Source organism: Phaenicophaeus curvirostris, chromosome 1 (assembly GCF_032191515.1).
Source record: "Phaenicophaeus curvirostris isolate KB17595 chromosome 1, BPBGC_Pcur_1.0, whole genome shotgun sequence".
NCBI classification, from domain to species: Eukaryota; Metazoa; Chordata; class Aves; order Cuculiformes; family Cuculidae; genus Phaenicophaeus; species Phaenicophaeus curvirostris.
In genome coordinates, this window is record NC_091392.1 from 91,413,695 (window position 1) to 91,435,310 (window position 21,616).

General features: G+C 36.9%; 1 protein-coding gene across 2 annotated transcripts in view; it reads left to right on the plus strand.

Annotated features, from left to right (window-relative positions):
• Positions 1-19,051, plus strand: part of TBC1D23 (TBC1 domain family member 23) — a 36,172-nt gene extending 17,121 nt beyond the window's left edge. The window contains exons 7-19 of one of the 2 annotated variants that reach the window (XM_069868117.1): positions 17-60; positions 912-1,015; positions 1,787-1,909; positions 2,955-3,047; positions 5,865-6,035; positions 6,250-6,292; positions 7,003-7,112; positions 7,918-8,060; positions 9,245-9,289; positions 12,330-12,418; positions 14,642-14,777; positions 15,922-16,116; positions 17,303-19,051. In XM_069868117.1, coding sequence (XP_069724218.1) covers positions 17-60; positions 912-1,015; positions 1,787-1,909; positions 2,955-3,047; positions 5,865-6,035; positions 6,250-6,292; positions 7,003-7,112; positions 7,918-8,060; positions 9,245-9,289; positions 12,330-12,418; positions 14,642-14,777; positions 15,922-16,116; positions 17,303-17,384 — 1,378 coding nt within the window. In that variant the 3' untranslated portion in view covers positions 17,385-19,051. The remainder of the gene's footprint in view (positions 1-16; positions 61-911; positions 1,016-1,786; positions 1,910-2,954; positions 3,048-5,864; positions 6,036-6,249; positions 6,293-7,002; positions 7,113-7,917; positions 8,061-9,244; positions 9,290-12,329; positions 12,419-14,641; positions 14,778-15,921; positions 16,117-17,302) is intronic. The other variant, XM_069868124.1, reaches the window with a different exon arrangement.
• Positions 19,052-21,616: the final 2,565 nt, after the last annotated feature.

Here is a 21,616-nt window from a genome sequence, read left to right on the forward strand (position 1 = left end):
ACTTTACTGTTTTCAGAGACATTATCTTAGCACAAGAATCAGATAAAGAAGAAATGATAAGTAAGTACTTCTCTTGTAGAGCCACTAGTGAAACATTTACCACATAGTATAATCCCCATTGATTATTATTTTTAATTACTCCTTGTGATTTCCTCATTAATAAATACCCTCACTTACTAATTCCTTTCTTACTATTCCTTTGCTGCATCATATTTTCCCTATCCTTAACATTCTTTTCTTGTGTTTCCTGTTAGCATTCCCACACCTAGTTTTCTACTTCAGTTTGGAGTACTTGAAATAACCACTGTATTTCGAAGCATGAAGCAGCAGCTTTCAAGTACTTCCTTAAATCTACTCCACTCGTTGCATTTTCCAGATTATTAGTTTGTATGCAATTGATTTGAGCCTCATTCGTCATTCTTGTCTTGCCCTCTTCTGTTTTTATAGAAATCACATTCAATTTCCTGTGAGCCTATTTCACCTGCCTTTATAGGTGTACCTCCTTAGTACCTTTGTACTGTGGAAGTACATCCTTATACCATCCTGGGCATGTAATAGTCCTACTGATTAAGTACTCTGTTTTTATAGGATACTCTTGATCAGCCCCCTGTAGAAAAGGCAGCTGACTCAAGTATTACAAGTGAAAGCCGAAACTGTACAGAGATAAGAGTGTGGTAAAAAATTATTTGTGTAGAAGGCTTGGACTTCTAGCAAATAGCATAAGTTCTTATGAATAGAGGAGTGTTTCCTGTGTCTTGTCTTTCCACCTCGGGAGCAGATCAACATTCATGTTTAATCAATGAAGTCTATTGTGTTATGCTTTATTGAAAATTATTTATTTTATGATGTGGAAAGATGTATGCTGCTTCTTTTCTATGTCTGAAATAATGGTGCACTTTTGTATATCTTAGAATTTTTAGAAACTTCACCAGCCAATCTTGATTTAGAGGATATAGAAGATCTGTTTTCTTTGGCACAATATTACTGTAGCAAAACTCCAGCTTCTTTCAGAAAGGTAATAACAAAGTATTTGTGATATTCTCTTCTTTTTGGTGACTGTTTAAGCTCCTGTTGACAGTAACTTTGAATATTTCATTGTGATGTTTTTCATGTTGTTACTCTAGAGGTATTTACTGTTAAGATCTTTGAAAGATTAGAAGATTAACCGAAATATGTTTGAGAGAAGCTTCCCTGCAATATTCTGAGTTCATGACTGATGACCTTGTTTTACAAGATCTTGTAAGAACTGATGAAGCAAAAATGCCATTCTGGCACAACTGCATTGCTGTGGACTGCGCAGCAGTCCTAGCTGTACTTGTAACAGAAACCAGGAAAAAGTTACTTAGGTTACTTAGCGATGAAACTGTCGTCACTGCACTGTTTTTGCAGTTCTTCCTTGCTCAAGATACCTAACTTCAGTGAATTCATGAAATAAAACTGATTGATAGTCATTGCCTTTGTCTTGCATGTACTTTCTCTGATGTGTAGACATGTATGTGAGATTTCTTGGAGAAGGGGAGGGGAACCTCACAAACAAAACCTAGAAGTATTTCCTGTTGGCATGGCCAGAGTGGTGAATGACCATGTTTATACTGGAACTTCAGGCCTTGCCATGATTTTTAGAAAGAATTTCAGTTGATTGAAAATTTGATGGTTGTGTAGACAAAGATATGAGCATATTGGAATTGATGTTTGTGACATGATGGTTATACTTTGTCATTAAATGTGAAGGCTTGAAGTGAATAGCGTTGGTTAATTTTTTTCTTTTCCTCTCTTTCCTTGTTAGGACAACCACAGCCTTTTTGGCAGCAGCTTGCTGGGCCTCAAAGATGATGACACAGACTTGAGCCAGGCTCTCTGTCTAGCAGTTTCTGTGTCTGAGATTCTTCAAGCAAATCAGCAACAGGGAGTAAGTGTACTGAATTGCTTCCCTTCTCACCCCCCTCTAACTTTATAGAAAAGGAAAAGAATTGCTTACTACTTTGTGTATCACAGATTTTTCAACGCTAGCACTACAGATGAATATTTGCTATTTCAGGAAAATGTCGTCTTGAAGTTGTCTCCTTTGTAAACGATCTGCTGACTGCAGTGCATTTGTGCCTTAGCTACCTAGAGCTACAGCACAGAGGAACTTTAATACAGTTGATTTGAGTCTGAGGAGTCAGAACTTAAAGTAATAATTCACTAATTTGAGTTCATTACCAAATGTAGCTATTGTAGAGGAAGATCTAAAACCCACTACTTAGTACCTTTGAGAAGAATACCGTTATGAAGTATCTGTCTTTTGTCAGTGAAAGATTCAAACAAACCAAAAGCAAATTGATTCAAGCTATGTCTGTAGTACTTAATTGCAGACATACTTAGCTGCAGGGACTCTGCTTAGGGTATTTAAGACCAATGTGTGGATAATAGCTGAATTACAGTATTTCTTATTGACTACTGGCTTTTAATAGCAGTTTCCAGGCCCCAGTTTCATCACGCATACTTTCCTGCTGCTCCCCACTCCTTTAAGCCAAGTAAAGTTGAGCATCTGCTTATATCCTGTTTTTAATTTGGTGGGTTATAAAGCTATCCTCATGTGATGTGCTGAGTAGTAGTGAACTCAGTTGGGTTGGGACTTAAAAGTTGTCTCTTCTGATGCCATGTTGTTGTGTCCCCTCATACCCACTAAGTTTCTTCTCAGCAGAGGTGAGGTAATTCCACAGTGTGTATTGCACTTGGTAAATCCTTTCTGATGTGCAAGCTGATGTGTGAATGGTAAATCACTCTTAGGATACTGTCACTGGTCTGGTAACTGTAGAAGTTCAGATTAATCAAATCAAGTAAGATTTTCCTACAGCTCCTTTGAGAGGTTTGTGTAGAATTTTAATTAGCGTTAAAATGTAATTGAATTATGTACTTTCCCATCAATAACCACACAAAATTTTGTAACAGGCAAAATCCTTCTTTTTCAGGAAGGAGTAAGGTTCTTTGTAGTGGATTGTCGTCCTGCAGAGCAATACAATGCTGGGCATTTATCAACAGCATTTCATTTAGACTCGGATTTGGTTTGTATGCTTTTTGTTTCTTTACTGAGTTTTTTTTAATCCTAAATTAAACAAGAGAGAGAAATGTCTGTCTTTAAATACAAATTATCTTTAGAGTAGACTCTAGTTGGTGGAGTGCAATGTGTAGCTATGTGATGAGTTTTCAACCATTAGCTTCTCTAAAGAGTATGGTAGAACCGTCATTTTACTGGGATGTTTAGTCCTTAATGACTTGAGAATTTGAGATTTCAGACTTCCTATTATTTGCTTAGAACCAGAATCCCATACAGGCTAAAGGCTAGACATTGATTGGAGGAAAAATCTCTCTTGAGCACCATAATTTCTAATGAAATGTGTCATTAATTTATTAATTTTAACAAGTAGCCTGGTTTTTTGGTTCTGGTTTTTTTTCCTCAAACAGTTTTACTACAGCCTCCTTGTAAGTAACATGTCTTGAACGGGACTTGGTTGCTCCTTTAAAATTTTTGCAGTATGAGAGGAACTACATAAATTTTTGGACTAAGGTGTACTATGCACTAATTATTTTAATACGTTTTTTCCTGTAGTTTCCATTTGATTAGTAATTTCTAACTGAAAATTCAAAATATTTTTCTCTGTCCTTTTTTCCCCAAATCACTTATGCTTCAGCTGGCTTACAGTGTATTCATCACTTCCAGATTAATCCTCTGCTATTTCACTTCACAAGTCTATGAATGCTGCATGGAATGGTTTCCAAGTATATATCTCATAAAAGGTTTTTTTTACCATGCTTGACTAAGCAACTCAGCCCATCATCTCTTGTCTTTTACCTCTTTAATTAAAATAATATATTATTCAGTGTTATTTGCACAAGTATAATCGTATAGGAGAGAAAAGAAGGCTGAGGGGAGACCTTTTTGCTCTCTACAACTGCCTCAAAGGAGGTTGTGGTGAAGTGGGTGTTGATCTCTTCTCACAAACAGCAAATGATAGGACAAGAGGAAGTGGCCTTAAGTCATGCCAGAGGTTGTTTAGATTAGAAAAATATCTTCACCGAAAGTGTTATCAAGCATATCCCTGGAACAGGCTGCCCAAGGAAGCGGTTGAGTCACTATCATAGAATTATAGAATGATGTGGGTTGGAAGGAACCTTGAAGTTCATCCACCTCCATCCCTCTGCCATGAACAGGGATACCTCCCACTAGGTCAGTTTGCTCAAGACCCCTTTCAGCCTGACCTTGAACACCTCCAGTGATAGGGCTTTCACAGCTTCCCTGGGCAACTTGTGCCGCTGCCTCATTGTGAAGAATTTCTTCTTCATGTCCAGTCTAACCAATTTGAAACCATCCCCCTTCATCCTATCACTCCATGCCCTTGTAAAATGCCCTTCCCAGCTTTCCTGTAGCCCCCTTCAGGTACTGGAAGGCTGCTCTAACGTCTTCTCGGAGCCTTCTCTTCTTTAGGCTGAACAACCCCAACTCTCTCAGCCTGTCCTTGTATGGGAGGTGCTCCAGCCCTGTGATCATTTTCGTGGCCCTCCTCTGGACCTGTTCCAACAGCTCCATATCCTTCATATGTTGAGGATGCCAGAACTGGACACAATACTCCAGGTTGGAGTCTCACAAGAGCAGAGTGGAGGGGCAGAATCACCTCCCTTGCCCTGCTGGCCATGCTTCTTTTCATGCAGCCCAGGATACGATTGTCTGCCTGGGCTGCAAGTGCACATTGGTGGCTCATGTCAAGCTTCTCATCAATCAGCACCCTCAAGTCCTTCTCTGCAGGGCAGCTCTCAATCACATCGTCCTCCAGCCTGTACGCCATCCCTGGAGGTATTTACAGTACTTGTAGATGTGGCGTTTGGGGGCATAGTTTAGTGGTGGAGATTTGGCAGTATTGGGTTTACCATGGGACATGGTGATCTTAAGAGTGTTTTCGAGTCTTAATGATTCTGTGGTTCTATGATTCTGAGTTTTAACCTAGATGTAAGAAGGCTTACATAGAGGAAGCAGTGAGATTTAGCATCTGTGTAATAAAGCAGCAGCATTTGGCTCTAGGAAAACCCCAGTTAAAATTCAGGTTGACTTACCTGAATTCAGGCCAAGTTGTGTACTTGTTACTTTATGCTTTGTCATTTAATGCAATGTAAAGGCTAGATAACGGGAATTCTTCCCTCCCTCCCAAATCCAGTTACAGTACAATATTTCCTTATTAATTTAAACAAGTGCTTTCCCCACAAGAGCAGGTTAAAATTTCAGTTGTGTTTAGAAAGTCTTTGTTTCTCCATCTCTTACATGTACAGCTCATTTCTTCACATGTATAATAGGCCTTCAGGACACCACAGCCTTAACTTTTTGAGAGCAGTAAGAATCCGAGATACCTCTTTATACTCTTGATTGTTTGTTTTTAGTTTTTTTCTTTTCCAAATGTTGATAGTAAATTAGAAAACACTTAGCAGGGAGAAGGTTTCAAAACTGCCAGCTTTGAACGTGATCTACTCCAGCATATGTAAATAAGGAAATCAGTCCCTCTGCCATATTCCCAACTTAATGCAAAATGGAAGTTGCAAAGACTTTTTCCACTATTATTTGGTGTCTGCAAAAATAAATTAACAAATGTTAGCTCCCTTTCTTTTCTGGGGAGCGCAAGGTGGAGTGAGGACGAAAAGGAACATTTTCAGTCCTCTTTACCTAACATGAGGTCTAGGTTGGGCTGTCTTTTTGTGTGTGTGTCTTGTACAATGCTAATGTTGCTTTGTTTGTGCCCAGGAAATCATAATAATTTTCAAAATTTGTACCTTTTCATAAGTTGTGTTACAGTATGTTGGTGTCAACCAGCACTTTTTGTTTGTTCATTCCACAGATGCTTCAAAACCCATCAGAATTTGCACAGTCTGTAAAATCTTTACTAGAAGCACAAAAACAATCTATTGAATCTGGCTCTATAGCTGGTGGGGAACATCTCTGCTTCATGGGAAGCGGCAGGGAGGAAGAGGATATGTACATGAACATGGTGCTAGCACACTTCTTACAGGTACAGCTAGGTTGCTGTTGATTTTAATAGCCAAGATAATGTGTCTTCACATATCATTGATGCTAAATGACAAAATATTTGCCCCTTAAGATTTACTGTTTCTACGTTACTGAAGTTTACAGTTTTTATTCAATTAACCTGTGTTTCATTACCATGCTTGGCAAAATCACTCCACAGATTTTTGCTTCAATGAGAGATGTCTTTTCTGTTGCAGAAAAATAAGGAGTATGTAAGCATTGCAAAAGGAGGATTTATGGGTAAGCTTATTAATAGTGAGCTTTGGCTTGAGAAAACTTGGTATCTTAATGCTGTTAATATTTTTATTAGGCCTGGGCTAGAAATCAGCTAAATTAGTAGCAAATAGGTCTCATTTGTCAAGTTTTTGTTTTGTGTAAGTCAATGCTGCACTTGCACGTTTGTGGTTAACTATTATGGCTTACCTGTATTTCTGAACATTGAAAAATCAATACAGGAAATGAGGAAATTCCCTCTTTATTCTAACTTGCCATTCTTGATACTTAGTCTCTGTAGACTGCAGATCCTGATGCTACTTTATAATTAACTATTAATTGTTGTTGTGTTTTCTTAAATTGTTCATAACTCAGCAGTTTATGTTGCTGGAATCAATTGAGTTCTACAGCAGTGGAGGCATCTGTGCTGCAGTACGAGTATAGAAGCATTATTGGTCAATATGTGAAGTGTCATAACAACTATCTTTGTGATCAAAGCAGTGATTTATTTTTAGTTGCTGCTGTATTTTAATTGTTATCTAGAATAAAGATTATCCTAATGCCTTTGTACTACAAAAAGAAAAGCTAGGGATGATTATAGCAGTATTTGAATTTATCTGTTTTATTAAATCATGTGGAACAAAAATTGTTACTTATTAGTCTTATTTATACAGTATTTTCATCAACAGACTAATACCAGTGCAGTTCTGAATGTTTTTTTAATGGCCTTTTAACAGCCCTCCAGCAGCACTTAGCAGATATCAACGTAGAAGGACCAGAAAATGGATATGGACACTGGATTGCTAGTACCTCAGGCTCAAGAAGTAGCATAATATCTTCTGTTGATGTAAGTGAATTTTGTGAGGAAGTAGTATGTATCGTGGGATAGGAGCCCCAGGTGCACTGAATCTTTTCTTCATATTCCTCATTCTGTTCTGTAAAACACATTACTGCAAGTCATGATTGTTTTCAGTCGTGCATTTAATTTCAAACTGTATTCACTCTACTGTTGGAGGCAACCTAAGTATTTTATCCTCTGTGAGAGGAAGAGCTAGTAGAGAAGAACTTGCTGTAGTCATTCTATAGCAGAATATATGTAATGTTCTATAGCAGAATATATGTAATGTTCTATAGCAGAATATATGTAATGTTCTATAGCAGAATATATGTAATGTTCTATAGCAGAATATATGTAATGTTCTATAGCAGAATATATGTAATGTTCTATAGCAGAATATATGTAATGGACTTCTTCACTCTGAAAATACATTACTATAAAACTGGCATATGGTTTCATGGGGAAGCTCTAAATTGTCTCTTTTCTACAGCTGATATGTGACTCTTAGAATTTGGCTTTTAATTTTGACACAATTTATAGCTAGTAGAATGCCTTCCTCTCTACATTTTAATAGCAAAGTGCTCAGTAGTAAGGTTTAAGCTTGCTTTTTTTGGATCATCTTTACCACAGACACACATGATTGCTGTCATTTGACAGAATTCTAGAGGAATACTTAACACTGTAATTGATGTTCTACTGAGTACCAAAAAGTAAGCTACTCTTTTGTAGTCTGTTTTCTTCCCCTTCTTAACAAGCTAGAGATGAAATAACGTTATTTTTATATGATTGATCCTGAGAGGAGTTACTTTTGCAGGGTGATTCTCCTAATGGTTCAAGTGATGGAAAAGGAGTAAAGTCCCTGGTGACTAAAATGACGGTTGCTTTGAAAACTAAATCTGTGAATGTGAAAGAAAAAGTTATTAGTTTTATCGAAAATACATCTACTCCAGTGGACAGGTGGGTCATTTGTATCTCACTGTGAATTGGCAGTTAGGAATGACTTCCTATTTCAGGTGGCTATCTTGTAGATGTGAAGATGGTGCTCATTAGTAAAAAAAGTTATTTTCCAGTTTCAGCTTTTAGATTTCTTAGCCCTACCCTTCACAATTTTATCATGACACAGTAAGGCTACTGTGCTGCCTTAGTATTGCTGCATGGCTAGTTTGATTTCTTATAATGTGTCCGTTCTGTATTTGATCTAAAAGTCAGGCGATTTCACTTTTATTTCAGTTCCTACACATTCTGACTCTAATGGAATGGGTGAATGACAGAAGGATTCTGGAGGAGTTTTTCTGTTTAGTTGATTTTGTTCTGTTTTGGTTGGGTTTTTTACTGCTCCGTCTTGTCAAGCCGAGTTTTAACTTTTTGGAAAATCTTGATTTTTTTTTTTTATTTTTTTTGTTGGTTTTTTCCAAGTCCTGATATAAAGGTACATTTCAAACTCAGAGTCCACTCTTGCTCTTTTTTATATCTTCTATTAGAGCTGGGAATAGGAATGTGCCAATGTGTTGAAAGACACTTTCAAAGTTGGAAGTTGTCATTCCAAATACTTATTTTAATTAGATAAAAGGATAACAGCCTTCATCTGTCAAAGCTTTAATTGAATAGCCTGTTTTGTTGTTATTTAAAATGTAGCCTTTGGAGTTGTATGTTTATAAGAATCTTGCATTCAAGAATGTATTCAAGAATCTTGCAGAGCTAGTATTTATTTAATAGCAGGATTTAAAGTTATATGCCAAATGAACAGTAGTTTTTAGTAGTCTTGCACCTAATCAAAAGGTACAGATTGTTGCTTCTTTTTCTGTTGGAAAATTTTTTTTTAAGTTGTTATTATTTCACACTTAGAGGCAAAAAGAAATCTTAAATAGCACTTGATAGTATCTTTTGTAGCGTGAGAGTTCCAGGTGAGGCTTCTGTGTAAGCCATACATAGCATGAAAATGCATCTTTTAGTAGAATTTTTACAAATGTTTCTCTACCTTGTGGATAGTTGTCGTGAAACATTGCTTTTATTTGTAAGTATTCTCCTTGAAGAAGATTCATTGCCAATATAGAGCATTTCAATTATTTATCTAGATTCTTAATTTGAACTTTTTTTATTTTTAATTCTCTTGTTCTGTCCTCTACCCCAATGTACTATAGAATTCCTTTCAATATTCCCTGGCCAGACAGAGCAAGCCTGGAGCGGTAAGCTTGATAATTAAGCAGTCTGACTAAAACCACCTTTGTTGTATTTAGCATGGCATCGCAGTATTTGTAAGCATTGGTTACACTGACAAAATTTCTTGTGTATTTTTAGATTAATTCAGGGTTTTTTAATAGATTGAAGTTATTGGGTTTTACAAGTACTGGTCAGGGAAGTAGAGGAAGAAAGAGAATGTATTGGCAGTGCATTCTTCTCTTAGTTTCTGCTTTTGTTATTTCTGTTCTCTTCCTTACTATTGCTTTTTATTAATTCTTTTAACTTGTCATTTCCTATATACATTTTATTAGTGACTTACACCAGTGAAAGACACCAAGATCAATTACTAAACAAACTATGGCTTGAGGTTTTAACAAGAGACTGCAACTATGCAAAGGACTTCTTATAAACTGTTCATAAGGAATCATCAGAGCTTAGATATAACAGGGAACTCATATGGAAAATCTGACTGGAAATCTGGAATTTTTATGCTTCTTATCACACAGTGGTAGAACATGCCAGTAGAAACAGAAGTTCTCACTATTGGGAAAAGAAAAATGCTGAGTTAATAAGTAAATATGCCTTACAACTCTCCCTCTCTTGTTCACTTAACTACTGTGTTTCGCGCAGATGTGGAGTGCTTTCACATTTGTCTCAGATTTATTGCCTGATAATTTCAGAAATAAGAAGTGAATTGAGGTTGTTACTTGTGACAAATGAAGGACAGCTCATGTGTAATCGCTTTGGAACTTTGGTTATACTTCAGGAACTCTGTAGCTTTTGACCCTCAGGCTGAAAAGCATAAAGATTGGTGCTAGAAGAACTAATGAAGATTTAAAGTACTGTTTGGGTTTTCAAGGATTTTGGACCAATTATTCTTTCAAGTCGTTTGCACAAAATTTGAGATAGGATTTACCCATAACCATTACAGAATGGTGTTGTGAGAGCAAAACTAAAAGTGGTGTTAACCAGTATTTTATTTAAAAAAAAAAAGGTGGGGATATCCCAATAGCAGATAATATATGTTTTTAATTTAGAAATCTTCGAAATCATGGGATTTCTTTCCACGTTCTGTTGATCAGTTTTTTTAGAACATGGTAAGAAATTTAAACATTTGGTGACAATATTTAATAACTGAAAGACGCTTGAGTCGGTTTGTAACCCAGGGGTTTTGATATGCTGAGGTTATACTTCAGTTATTTTACTTGCTCCTTTTGCTCATATTGCCTGTCTTCTTTCACTGGGAAGATGCAGTAATAAATTCACATACACTATGGACTAGACTATTCTCTTCAATTTGCAGCACTTAAAAATGTGGAATGGCATTCTTTTCCCATCCTTTCAATTAGATCCAGTTTGTGTTTAGCACCAATAGATTTAGTTTTGCAGGTTTACCACTGAGGGGTATTGCATTCAATTTTTATCAATGTAATAGCAGCCTTCCATGCAAGCAGGCTAAAGGAATCTGATTTCTAGCTTGAAATGTTACCACATTTTTATAAAGTAGCTTTTTACTTTCTCTTGTCTTGACTAACTTTGATCTGTGAACATCAATGAGATCGTCTCTTAAACCCTCTCTGTGTAATTCAGTTTGATGGTATTATAAATGTGCTTCTTACTAAATTGATTATGTAATGCTAAAGCATATTTACAAAATTCTTTATAAAGTAGTACTGCCCTTTCAAATTGTCAGTGTCATTGATGCTTATTGTCATAAACACTAATGAGCATGTTTTTGTATGTTTCTTTTTTTCACTCATTGTAGAATGCATTTCTGTGTTTTTGGTTCTTTTTGTTTTTCCCTTATGAAGCATTTCCTTGTCTACATTAGTAAATTTTAGCCATGGAAAACATAGGTTTCTTTAACTTTCAGATATGCTTTCAGGTATACTTCAGTAATATAAAAATGAACGCTAATACTTAAGAGGTTGTCCCTACTCCTTGGTTCTGCAGCAGCATGGGAAGTGGAATATGTGAATATACTTTACATGGGAATGAAAGCTTATGGTTTATAGGAAATATGAATACACATTATGGGGAGGGAGGTTATAGAAATTGAAATGGGGGGAAAGGACAGGCATGGTTTTTTGTTTTGTTTTTTTTTTTTGTGAACTACTACATGTTGCCAGTTCTATAGGCTGAAATAATGAACTGTTTATTTTTGTTAGCAATTACCCATTGTATAGCTTTCTGAACCTTTAAGTTTTCTCATATTTTTTCAGATTTTCTCAGCAGTTGAGGGCCAGAACTTTTAACATGGCAGCTGTGACCATGTAATCATGGCACTCTGAGCTGGAGTTTTAAAATATCTCAAGATGTGTTACTGTCAAACATTAAGACTCAGTTGTATACATTTGTTTCATTTAATAACCTGTAAAAGTAGACTTAAGTGTAATTTTTGAGATCAAATATCTATGCAGAAATTGCAGTGATGCTGTAGGAACCGCTTGACCAGGGTTTTCAGGACTTGGCTAGTGCTGGAGAAACAAATGGGCAGGAAGTTAAGAGTTCACACTACAGTTAGGTGGTTTATGGTAACTCTGCTTTGAAGTGATAGAAGTATTTTGTTATCTTTTGAGGAATTAACCAGAAAAATAAGCTTTCAGACATATTAGTTAGTAGTCTTCACTTCTTCCTCCATCACAATTTGGCATCCTTGTAAAGCCACCTTGACTGTCCAGAAATATTTCAGTTTTGTGCGCGAAACCTTTGGGCATGTTGTCAATTTTTAGATCTCCAGTGTATTTTGTCATTTGAGAAGGCAACCATAAGTTCATTTTAATACAAAGTAGTTTTTCTGTTCACTTTATTTGTTACAAGTCAGCCTTGCAAAGTAACCGAAACACATGCTTTCACTAACCAGATTGCTTAATGGGCCAGTTGCAGCTTCCTTGCAGGCAGCTTCATGAAGTTTCTTGTCCTTCCCAGTTGCACAGTTGTGTGTACAATTTGCTAATATGTTATTGTAGGAGTCATACCATCAGTTTGAAAGTTACTTTTCTTCTCCCATCCCATGTCCTCTCCTGCCCTTTTCATTGCCAACAGACATGTCAGCAGCAGTGACAGAGTAGGAAAACCCTACCGTGGTGTGAAACCAGTATTCAGCATCGGAGATGAAGAAGAATACGATACTGGTATAGTAGATTTTCCTCTTACCTAGATTAGCTTGTTTGGACAAAATTATTAACTTGGCTAAATTATAAGAGTGTGTTGTACATCTTTGTCTTAAAATGTGACATATTTCTAACTATCACAATTGATCATGTTTGTTTTGGTGGTGCCTGGGACCAGCCAAGAAGGAAACGCCTCCTTCAAATACATAGTAGCAGACTAAATAAAAACAATTTTGTGGCAGGCACCCAACAGCTAACAGGAGGAAATCAATATAGATGAGTTTAGTGTATTGTTCATGTTTACTTGTTATTTCTGTAGTAAAGCTCTGTTTTTCTACACTGCTCTTTTATGTGTAAATCTGCAGCTGTTGTACCTCTGTCACTCACAGTAGCAAGCAGGACCTACTAGAGGACCTAGTTTGGCTGATAGATCTCAGGTTGAATCTGTAGCATTGGCAGTTTGTATCATGATCTAAATTTCTGAAAATATAGTTGGAGCTAAACTTAAGATGGCTAATATGCACACCTCTCCAGTGTTTTGGACTTTGCTTTTTAGCATCAAATGTATTAATAATTGATTCATTTCTTGATATGCATGTAGAATGCTGTAGAAAAAAAACACGCAATTTTTATTTAATTTTTTTATCTAGTTGGAAAATTACAGGCAAATCTGGAACAACACACTTTTCACAAAGGTGGGTTTTTTTTGAGACCAGTGCTAACATTAGAATGGTGTACACCTACTGCTGTCTTGGTTCTGTTCTGGTAGCATTAGCTCACTCCCAGCCATCATCATCTCACAAGTATCCATTCTGTGACCAAAAAGCATACTTGACTTCCACATGATAAACAAATAACTAGCCTAAGAATCTTTAACCTGCAAAAGAAATAATTTAGGAAGCTTAATGAAAGAGATTCCTAGGATCTGGAGTTGTTTAAATAAGAACGATGACAAACAGTTGATCGTTGCTTGTCTGCTATAAGAATTATGAAGGAGCAAAATGAAACTATCAGGCAGAAGCTTTAACACTAACAAGATACTTCTCCAAGTGCCATGTAATTAAGTTTGCACAGTTCTTTGAGCATCCATAATAGTGCTTGGCAAAGTCTGTGTGGTTGCAGGAAACCAGGTCCTCAAAGATAAATTGTCTAGAACATAATTTCAGTAATGATTGTTTTCTAATTTCTATTTACATTTGCTTTTAAAAGCATTGTAAGACTTACAGAGCTAGCAGAATCAATGCAATGACTTGAATGAGCAAAGCCAACGCATATGAAGTGAAAGTCTGAAATGAGGATGGATTTTGCTCCATTACTTTCTATTTAATGTTGTATTTTTTGTCCTGTTAAAACCTTTTCAAAAGTGTGGCTGTAGTTCTGAATTGCTTTGAAATAGAGTTTAATAAAATGTAGAGAACTGGCTTTGAAAAAGGTGCTTTAAAGAGGTGTCATTCAAAGTTATTTCTGGGGGTAATTTCTGTGGGTTTAATACAGTTCATGGTTTTAGACAACTAGATTGCTTAAATTCTTGTAACGTAGCACCAAAATTACTGTGTAAATATAATCACCATATTTTCACATAAACCCAGTATTCTGCACCTAAGTGATAACACTTACCAGAGTTTTGGGTGTTTCACCAAAGTCTACATTGAAAATTTTGGTTTTAAGTATGTCCTTAGAAAGAATGTGAACTCGGGCAATATTTGCTAATGATCCAGGGTTATTCAAGGTAATAAGGACAAACTGAAGAACTGAAGGCAATTTAAGGGAGGATAAGCGGTCCACAAAAGTAATTCCTGGCCTGGGGTCAACAGTTGTTGATTCCTTCTTGTACAGGAAGCTAGAAGCTGCAAGAGGAGGCTTTCATAGAATGTAGCTGACATGTTTTTGTTACTCCTCGCCCAAAGATATTGGTATTATAGATGCAAAAAGTTTACATGGCTTCAAGGGAAGTCTGGACAAGTCCAAGTAAGAGATCTGTTAAACTTTACTGAGTAGACAGATCAGGCTGGACTAATGAATCCCCTGAGCTGGAAATAATTGTCTTCTGAGAGAGAATTAAAAGAAATAATAGATATGCATGCCTTTTTTTCTTTCTTTCTCTGAACAATTGTTTGTAGCTAGATGGACCTTGGTTTGAACCAGTGTAGCTGCTATGGGCTTAAGTAAATTGAGAAGTTATATGAAGTTGTATGAAAATCTTTTTCTTCTTTTATATTTTTTTACCCCTTCCCTTCAAAACAGATGAAATTGATAGTTCCTCAATGTCAGATGATGATCGAAAAGAGGTCGTCAACATCCAAACATGGATAAATAAACCTGATGTGAAGTATAACTTCCCCTGTAATGAAGTAAAAGAAAATGGACATATGTTTCCCAGGTACTGGAATTAGTCCTAAACTAAATGAAAATATCTGTCTTGGTACGCATTTTGGAAAAAACACTTGGGCAATTAAGCTATTCTTTATATTAAACTATGAATTGAAGGTGTGAAACAACCTGTAACAAAATGTTACTGCTGTATTTGCATTCGTATATTTGCAATGTTATAAAGTAGTAATTATGGGCAAAACTTACTATGAAGTTCTGCTTTGTGAAACAAGACAATAAGAAAAATAATCTCGGTATATGTAGGCTTATTCTTTCAAGACCCAAGTACCTGCAGTTCCTGTTTTTCTTTCCTTCTTATCTGTGCCTTGTGCTGTGCACTAGTCTTACCGTAAGATTCAATGACCTTGTTAAACCTGCAAGAGCAGACCTTGATGCTTGCTATATTTTAGCTTCCCCAAGAGTACAAATCCAGTTGATTCTGAATAAGTGAAAATTACGATGGGCGTTTTCTTGCATCATGGTCTGTTCTTGTCGTTTGTTATTAATTTGTTTTTCCATTAGATTTATTCTAAATGGTGCATGTTTAGTACGCTGTCATAGCGTGATTTCTCAAACTGAATTAGAACTCGCCTAGTGTGTTCCCACCACTAGCTGAACATGCATTCCTTCTGTGAAAAAGGCAAAAGTGAGTCTTGAACTGATGGGGCAGGTCAGCATCTCAGTGTTGGTGTTTGTACAGTGATTGACAGTTACAGAGTGTGAGCAAGTCCTTTTAACTTGGGTCTGATGCTCCACATGTAGAGTGGCCCTATAGATGGAAGAATAGGGTTTGGGTATGATTGAAGGATGCTCTGTGTGTGATTTAACACGTTATGGGTGGTTATGATCTTTGTTGATAGCAGTCATGGCTGTTGTGTTGAGGTGATCGTGTTAACTGTTCACTCTAGTTTTATATGCTGTTGATATCACACTTGTTTTCAAAAATGTCTATGATGACCGTAATCAAGGAAAATCTGAAGTATTTTGTAGACCTTTTGAAATTACAGATTTTAAAAGTAGTAAGACTGTTTCTTAGATTTGGAAACTGTTTTATCTAGCCCTCTTGATGTAGCTTATTTGTAGAATTTAGCTTTCCAAATAGCTGATACATAGTTCATTAGCAAATTTAATTTGTATTTTTCTTTTCCTTCAAGTCATCTCCTAGTAACAGCAACCCATATGTACTGTTTGAGAGAGATTCCATCACGAAAGGGACTGGCTTACATACAGTCTCGGCAGGCACTCAACTCTGTAGTCAAAATCACATCCAAGAAGAAACATCCTGAACTGATCACCTTTAAATATGGAAATAGCAATACTTCAGGCATAGAAATTCTGGCAGTTGAAAGGTAAGCCATCTCAGTAGGAGAGATATAAGTAGTAATGATATACAGGGGCAGGCTGTAATTTCTAGAATTGAGTTCAAAAGTAATAGTTTGTATTTGGAGTAGATAATTTGGATGTGAGCTAGAAAAAAGATCTGTCAGCAGAATGTGGAGTGTTTACAAGACCCAGCGAAAAGTAATTACATAGTCTTCAGTAACAGTTGTTGGGGGTGGAGTGTGTGCAGGTATTTTCTTTTTGTAAGAGGTCTTAAATGAAAATGAATTGGACAGCTGTCTGCAGCCTTAAGTATGGAACTCGAAGAGTGGTATTTAAGAGAGTTGCCTTTCTTCTGTGGTACCATTTTTGAGATATCTAACTCTTCCTATGCATTGTACAAGGAGTACAGAAGCCTAATGTCAAAACTCTGAACACTGAAACCTGGTTCCTGAAAGTTAGGTGTTGCCATGCTCTGCATTTGCATTCTTAAGACTGGAAGGAAGTCAGAGGAATTGGATGTATTGAGCTTTTATCCCACTGGCATAGCCTGTTGTTTCTTGGTGAAGTTTTAACAAAGTTGCTGACACCAGTTGGACGTCTTCTCATCTTCCTTGGGAACAACTGTATGCTGTGGTCACTATGTTTTTACAAGAAGTGGGAGTTGAGTTCCCTTATAACTAGGGAAGTTGTTCTCTACCTGATGGCTGCTTAGAATGAAATTGGTTCAGTAGTAGGTCAGACAAAGGTAAATTAAAATGCTGCGGAGAACATTGCTTGTTCAATTACTTTGTCACCACCTTGTTGACTGGAGCAAATCCAGAAGAGAAAGGATCATCAATAAATGGTCTGGAGCTATTCATAGGAATTAAAAAACAACACAAACAAAACTGAGGACTTCTGTGCTTCAGCCAAACAGTGCTATCTGTAGAGAACTTGAACTGCCTGATCTATATCACTGTCAATTCATGAAGAACTCTTCCTTTCCAGGACGGCCTGTGAAGTACTCCTTAACAGTTCACAAATGGAAAGAGTTTCATAGTATAAAAAGGAAGTAAATGTTATTTGCTGAGTAGTTTTTCATTTTAATGTATTTCCCTCCTCCTTGCTACTAGTTTGTGCAAGACATAAAATCAAAACAAGAATTTTGAAATCCATACTCAGAACTTTTATAGTGAATTAATGATGGCTTTTTCTCTTTATTTTTTTTTTAAGGTATTTGATTCCAAATGCAGGTGATGCTACCAAAGCCATAAAACAACAGATCATGAAAGTATTGGATGCTTTGGAGAGTTAATAACTAAAGACTTTGTAGACAACAGTTTCTAAAGAAGAAGCAACCAAGATACTGTATGTGGACTCAAGCTGACTATTTCCCAACTGAATACTAACTTAAGAGTGTTTTTCTGTTTGCTGATGGGAGTGCCTGAATAGCAGGCTTAAGATAGGGTAAATTATTATCAATTTCTCAACAGGATTTTAATTTTTTTATTCTATTTTTTTTTGTTTTGAAAAAATGTTTCTTATAAAGGTCAGTTTGTTTCATTTTTAATGCAGCTTTAGTGATTTGTGTCCTTGCAAGAGAAGGTGCAGCTGAATTCACTTTAAGCATGTTAAAGGTGTGAAGCATTGGCAGATACTGAGAAGCAGTTGAAAACAGAATGTTTTTTAATTACTGTCCCTTGAAAGTAAAATGCTTCTATTGCTCACAGTCTATAAATGTGATTTTGCCTACCGTGTAGTATTGAAGACTGATTAAAAACTTAGGTTTATGAGCAGAGCAGGTGAATGTCTTAGAAATATTGATTCTTCATCACTGAAAATGGTTAAGCCCAGCTTGGGCTGCAGATAAATGAAAAAAATGCAAGCAATTTAAAATTAACTTTTTGAAAAAGTCTTATCTACTACTAGATTAAATAATTTGAATTGGTGATAAGGGTATTTTTAAATACCAAAATGAACTGTTCATAATAAGCTTTTACTACGGGGTTGTGATTTTTTTTTTTTAATTATGCAAAATTTTGCATTTCATAATTTGAGGCTGGTTTTTTGTAAAGATGAATGTGTGCATTGAAATTGAAATTAATGCTTCATGACAGAAAATGACAGTTGAAAATAAGTGGCCTAGCTTCTCAGAGATGAAATGTCTAAGATAATTAGACCTTTAAAAACCTTCAGTTCAGCATATAAGTATGTGCAGATTGAAGACGTATTCAGTGAGAAAACTAACACACAGATAAAGAGACTCAAGTGCTGTATACCTGTGATAAACATATTAATTACATGTTGCCTTCATTGATTCAAGCATTTGTTTATATTCTTGTAACTAACATTTTCTAAATTAGTTAATGTTTGAGATAAGGTAACGGTGTGATTGTTTATCAGCAGATTTCCATTTGTTCCAAGAACAGTTCTTTTGTTAAAAAGCTTGGTACAGGAATGTCCTTATGGCCAAGGCATAGCATCTTTGTAGACTGATGTGGAAATTACCAAAACCTGTGAAATAAAGATAATAGGGATTAGCTTTGCTGCATGAAATCTTCCGAGTATTTGAATCCAAACCTGTGAATTGGTACATCACCAGAAAGTAAAATAAACTGACCTTTATAAAAAAAAATAGTTATCCTAAGTTATTTTACTAGGAATCAAGCTAGGGCACCTTAATTCTGGGACTAATTCCTTTTTTATTTTTTTTCTTCTTAGTATCTAAGTAAACACCAATAGAACTTGAACTGTTGAAGATATTTGCATGAAATTGCACCTGGGCCAGCCCTCATGTATTTATAGTTTTGCCCAGCAGCTGTTGTATTACACTTTCCTCTTCCTACTCCCTTCTAAAAATATCCTGAAGAGTCTCTGACTCTGTGCCTACTTCAGCAATGATATTTTTTTCATGTAAAAATGTTTGTGTTACTGTTTATAAACTACAGTTGTAAATAAACCAGTACAATTTGAACATAACTTGTTCTGTCAGAATGTGTTTAGTTGCATGTGGTGTGACTTCCCTGAATCAATTAACAGTTTTTCCTAAAGGTTTTTTTGTAAATGGAAGTGAATTTGATCTTTGGAGTGGACAAATGTGATTATGGATCACATGGAGCTTCTGGCAGTGACATCTTAATGTAAGTATTTTGGAATTTAGACTCGTTTCATTAAGTACTTTAGAATGAGCCATAGTAAGCATTCATAGAAAGGTCAAAAAGAGCTAATAAATGGTCAGATTACAGGAGGGGATTCTGCAGAAATTCCAGGCTTCTTAGCATTGTATTTTTATGTTATGAAAAGGTTTACAGTATGATATAACACATTTCTCCTAGCCACTGGGGGGTAAGAATTGTGAAAATTTGTTACTGTATTTGGATATTGAGTATGGAAAGTGGGGAATGTGTATGCCTCCGTGAGGACAGCAAATACAGACCTTTTAGAGAGAAAGTAAATCTATACTACGTCTTGGATAATACATCTCTACACAGAAGAGATTAAAGAACTGCCATTAAGAGGCTAATTATTTGTAATTTTTAAGGCAGCGTACATGTCATCAACAGACTGTCTTGCAAAGCTCAGTCCAAAGTATGAATAATTTCAATGGGATTTTATGCGTCTCTACCAATAGCGTACAAGCTACTTTGCCTTGCCGTGTACTTATCTGTAGTGAGTATGTTTGTTGTAAAATTTGTATTGATAGCCAGAAAATTCAGTTATAGTACTGGAGTGACAGTTTTCTAAAAGAAAAGTCAAAGTAGTTACTGTGCTACTTTCCATCCCTTTCATCTTCAAGAATTTTTTTTTTTTTCATTATTTGCCAGTGCACTGCTGTCTGTATTGTTGAATATAAGATGTCAGCAACTATGTTGCTGGGAGTTTAATTTTAGTTTTTATTTATTTTGGTGATAGATGCGAGGTCTGTAACAGGAGCGAAACACTCTTCTGAGGAAGCTTTTCTGCCAAACAGGAGCTTTAACCTTTGTGTTTCATAGCATAGAAACACTGGCCCTGGCTCACTGATGGCTCTTCAGTTGTCTCACAGATTCTTTTAGATTCTGATCTGTATGAGAATTTGTGCAGAACTGTACACGTATTTCCCACCAAAAGTATTCTGACTGTGGAGATGCGATTTCATTTACATTGCTTTCTCCAGATGTAAGTGAAGGTGACTTAGGTCCTGTTAGGAGGCCGTACATGCGGCTCTCAGCAGTGTTTGTAGCTTTTCCTTCAAATGGCATTTTGGCAGTAGTTTCAAAACTTTTTATACTGTCAAATAGCCTTTTTCCCATAAGCATAATCAACTGAATGGCTGAGAAGTTTCCCCTTTTTGGGAAGGAGGGGAGTGGCAGTGTGTAACTTGTTCTTTTGGGTTTATTTAGTGCTTTCAGATATTTTTGTTCTGAAACTTAAAAGGTACACTGTCTCTCTGAACCATGAGAAACATTGGATTTTTAGCCTGCGCTTTTCATCTTGAAGGGATCATAGTGCTTCATTGCTTATTCTCTTTCTTATTCTGTGCTCTTCCCCAAACCTTGTGTGAATTTGGGAGGCAGCTGTTCTTGTACCTGGAGCCCTGCAGGGTGTGCCGGTCAAAAAAAAAGAAAAGGAAAGAAATAAGTTCATAGATGCTGTCTACAGCAATGGACACGTGTAAAAGGGAGGGAGGCCTGCTGAAGAGCTGCCACATCACCTACATATCATAGAATAGAATCATAGAATAACCAGGTTGGAAGAGACCCACCGGATCATCGAGTCCAACCATTCCTATCAAACACTAAACCATGTCCCTCAGCACCTCGTCCACCCGTGCCTTAAACACTTCCAGGGAAGGTGAATCAACCACCTCCCTGGACAGCCTGTTCCAATGCCCAATGACCCTTTCTGTAAAGAATTTTTTCCTAATGTCCAGCCTAAACCTCCCCTGGCGGAGCTTGAGGCCATTCCCTCTTGTCCTGTCACTTGGGAGAAGAGGCCAGCACCCTCCTCTCCACAACCTCCTTTCAGGTAGTTGTAGAGAGCAATGAGGTCACCCCTCAGCCTCCTCTTCTCCAGGCTAAACAACCCCAGCTCTCTCAGCCGCTCATAAGGCCTGTTCTCCAGCCCCTTCACCAGCTTTGTTGCTCTTCTCTGGACTTGCTCCAGAGCCTCAACGTCCTTCTTGTGGTGAGGGGCCCAGAACTGAACACAGGATTCGAGGAGCGGTCTCACCAGTGCCAAGTACAGAGGGAGAATAACCTCCCTGGACCTGCTGGTCACGCCGTTTCTGATACAAGCCAAGATGCCATTGGCCTTCTTGGCCACCTGGGCACACTGTGGAGTTATCTGCTGTTGGTAATTCTGCGGTCCTTTGCGTTGGTAAGTTTGGGATGAGGCTTTCCCGTTACTGCCCCAGGAGGCAGGCTGAACAGCTTTTCTGTCGAGGGGAGGTGTGTAACTGCTGTCAGCAGTGGTGGAGGAGTATTTCAAGGCGATTATGCGCTTCCCATCCTTCATCTGCCTGCATACAGTTTCCTGACAGTGAACGCGTGTTAAGACACTCACCCT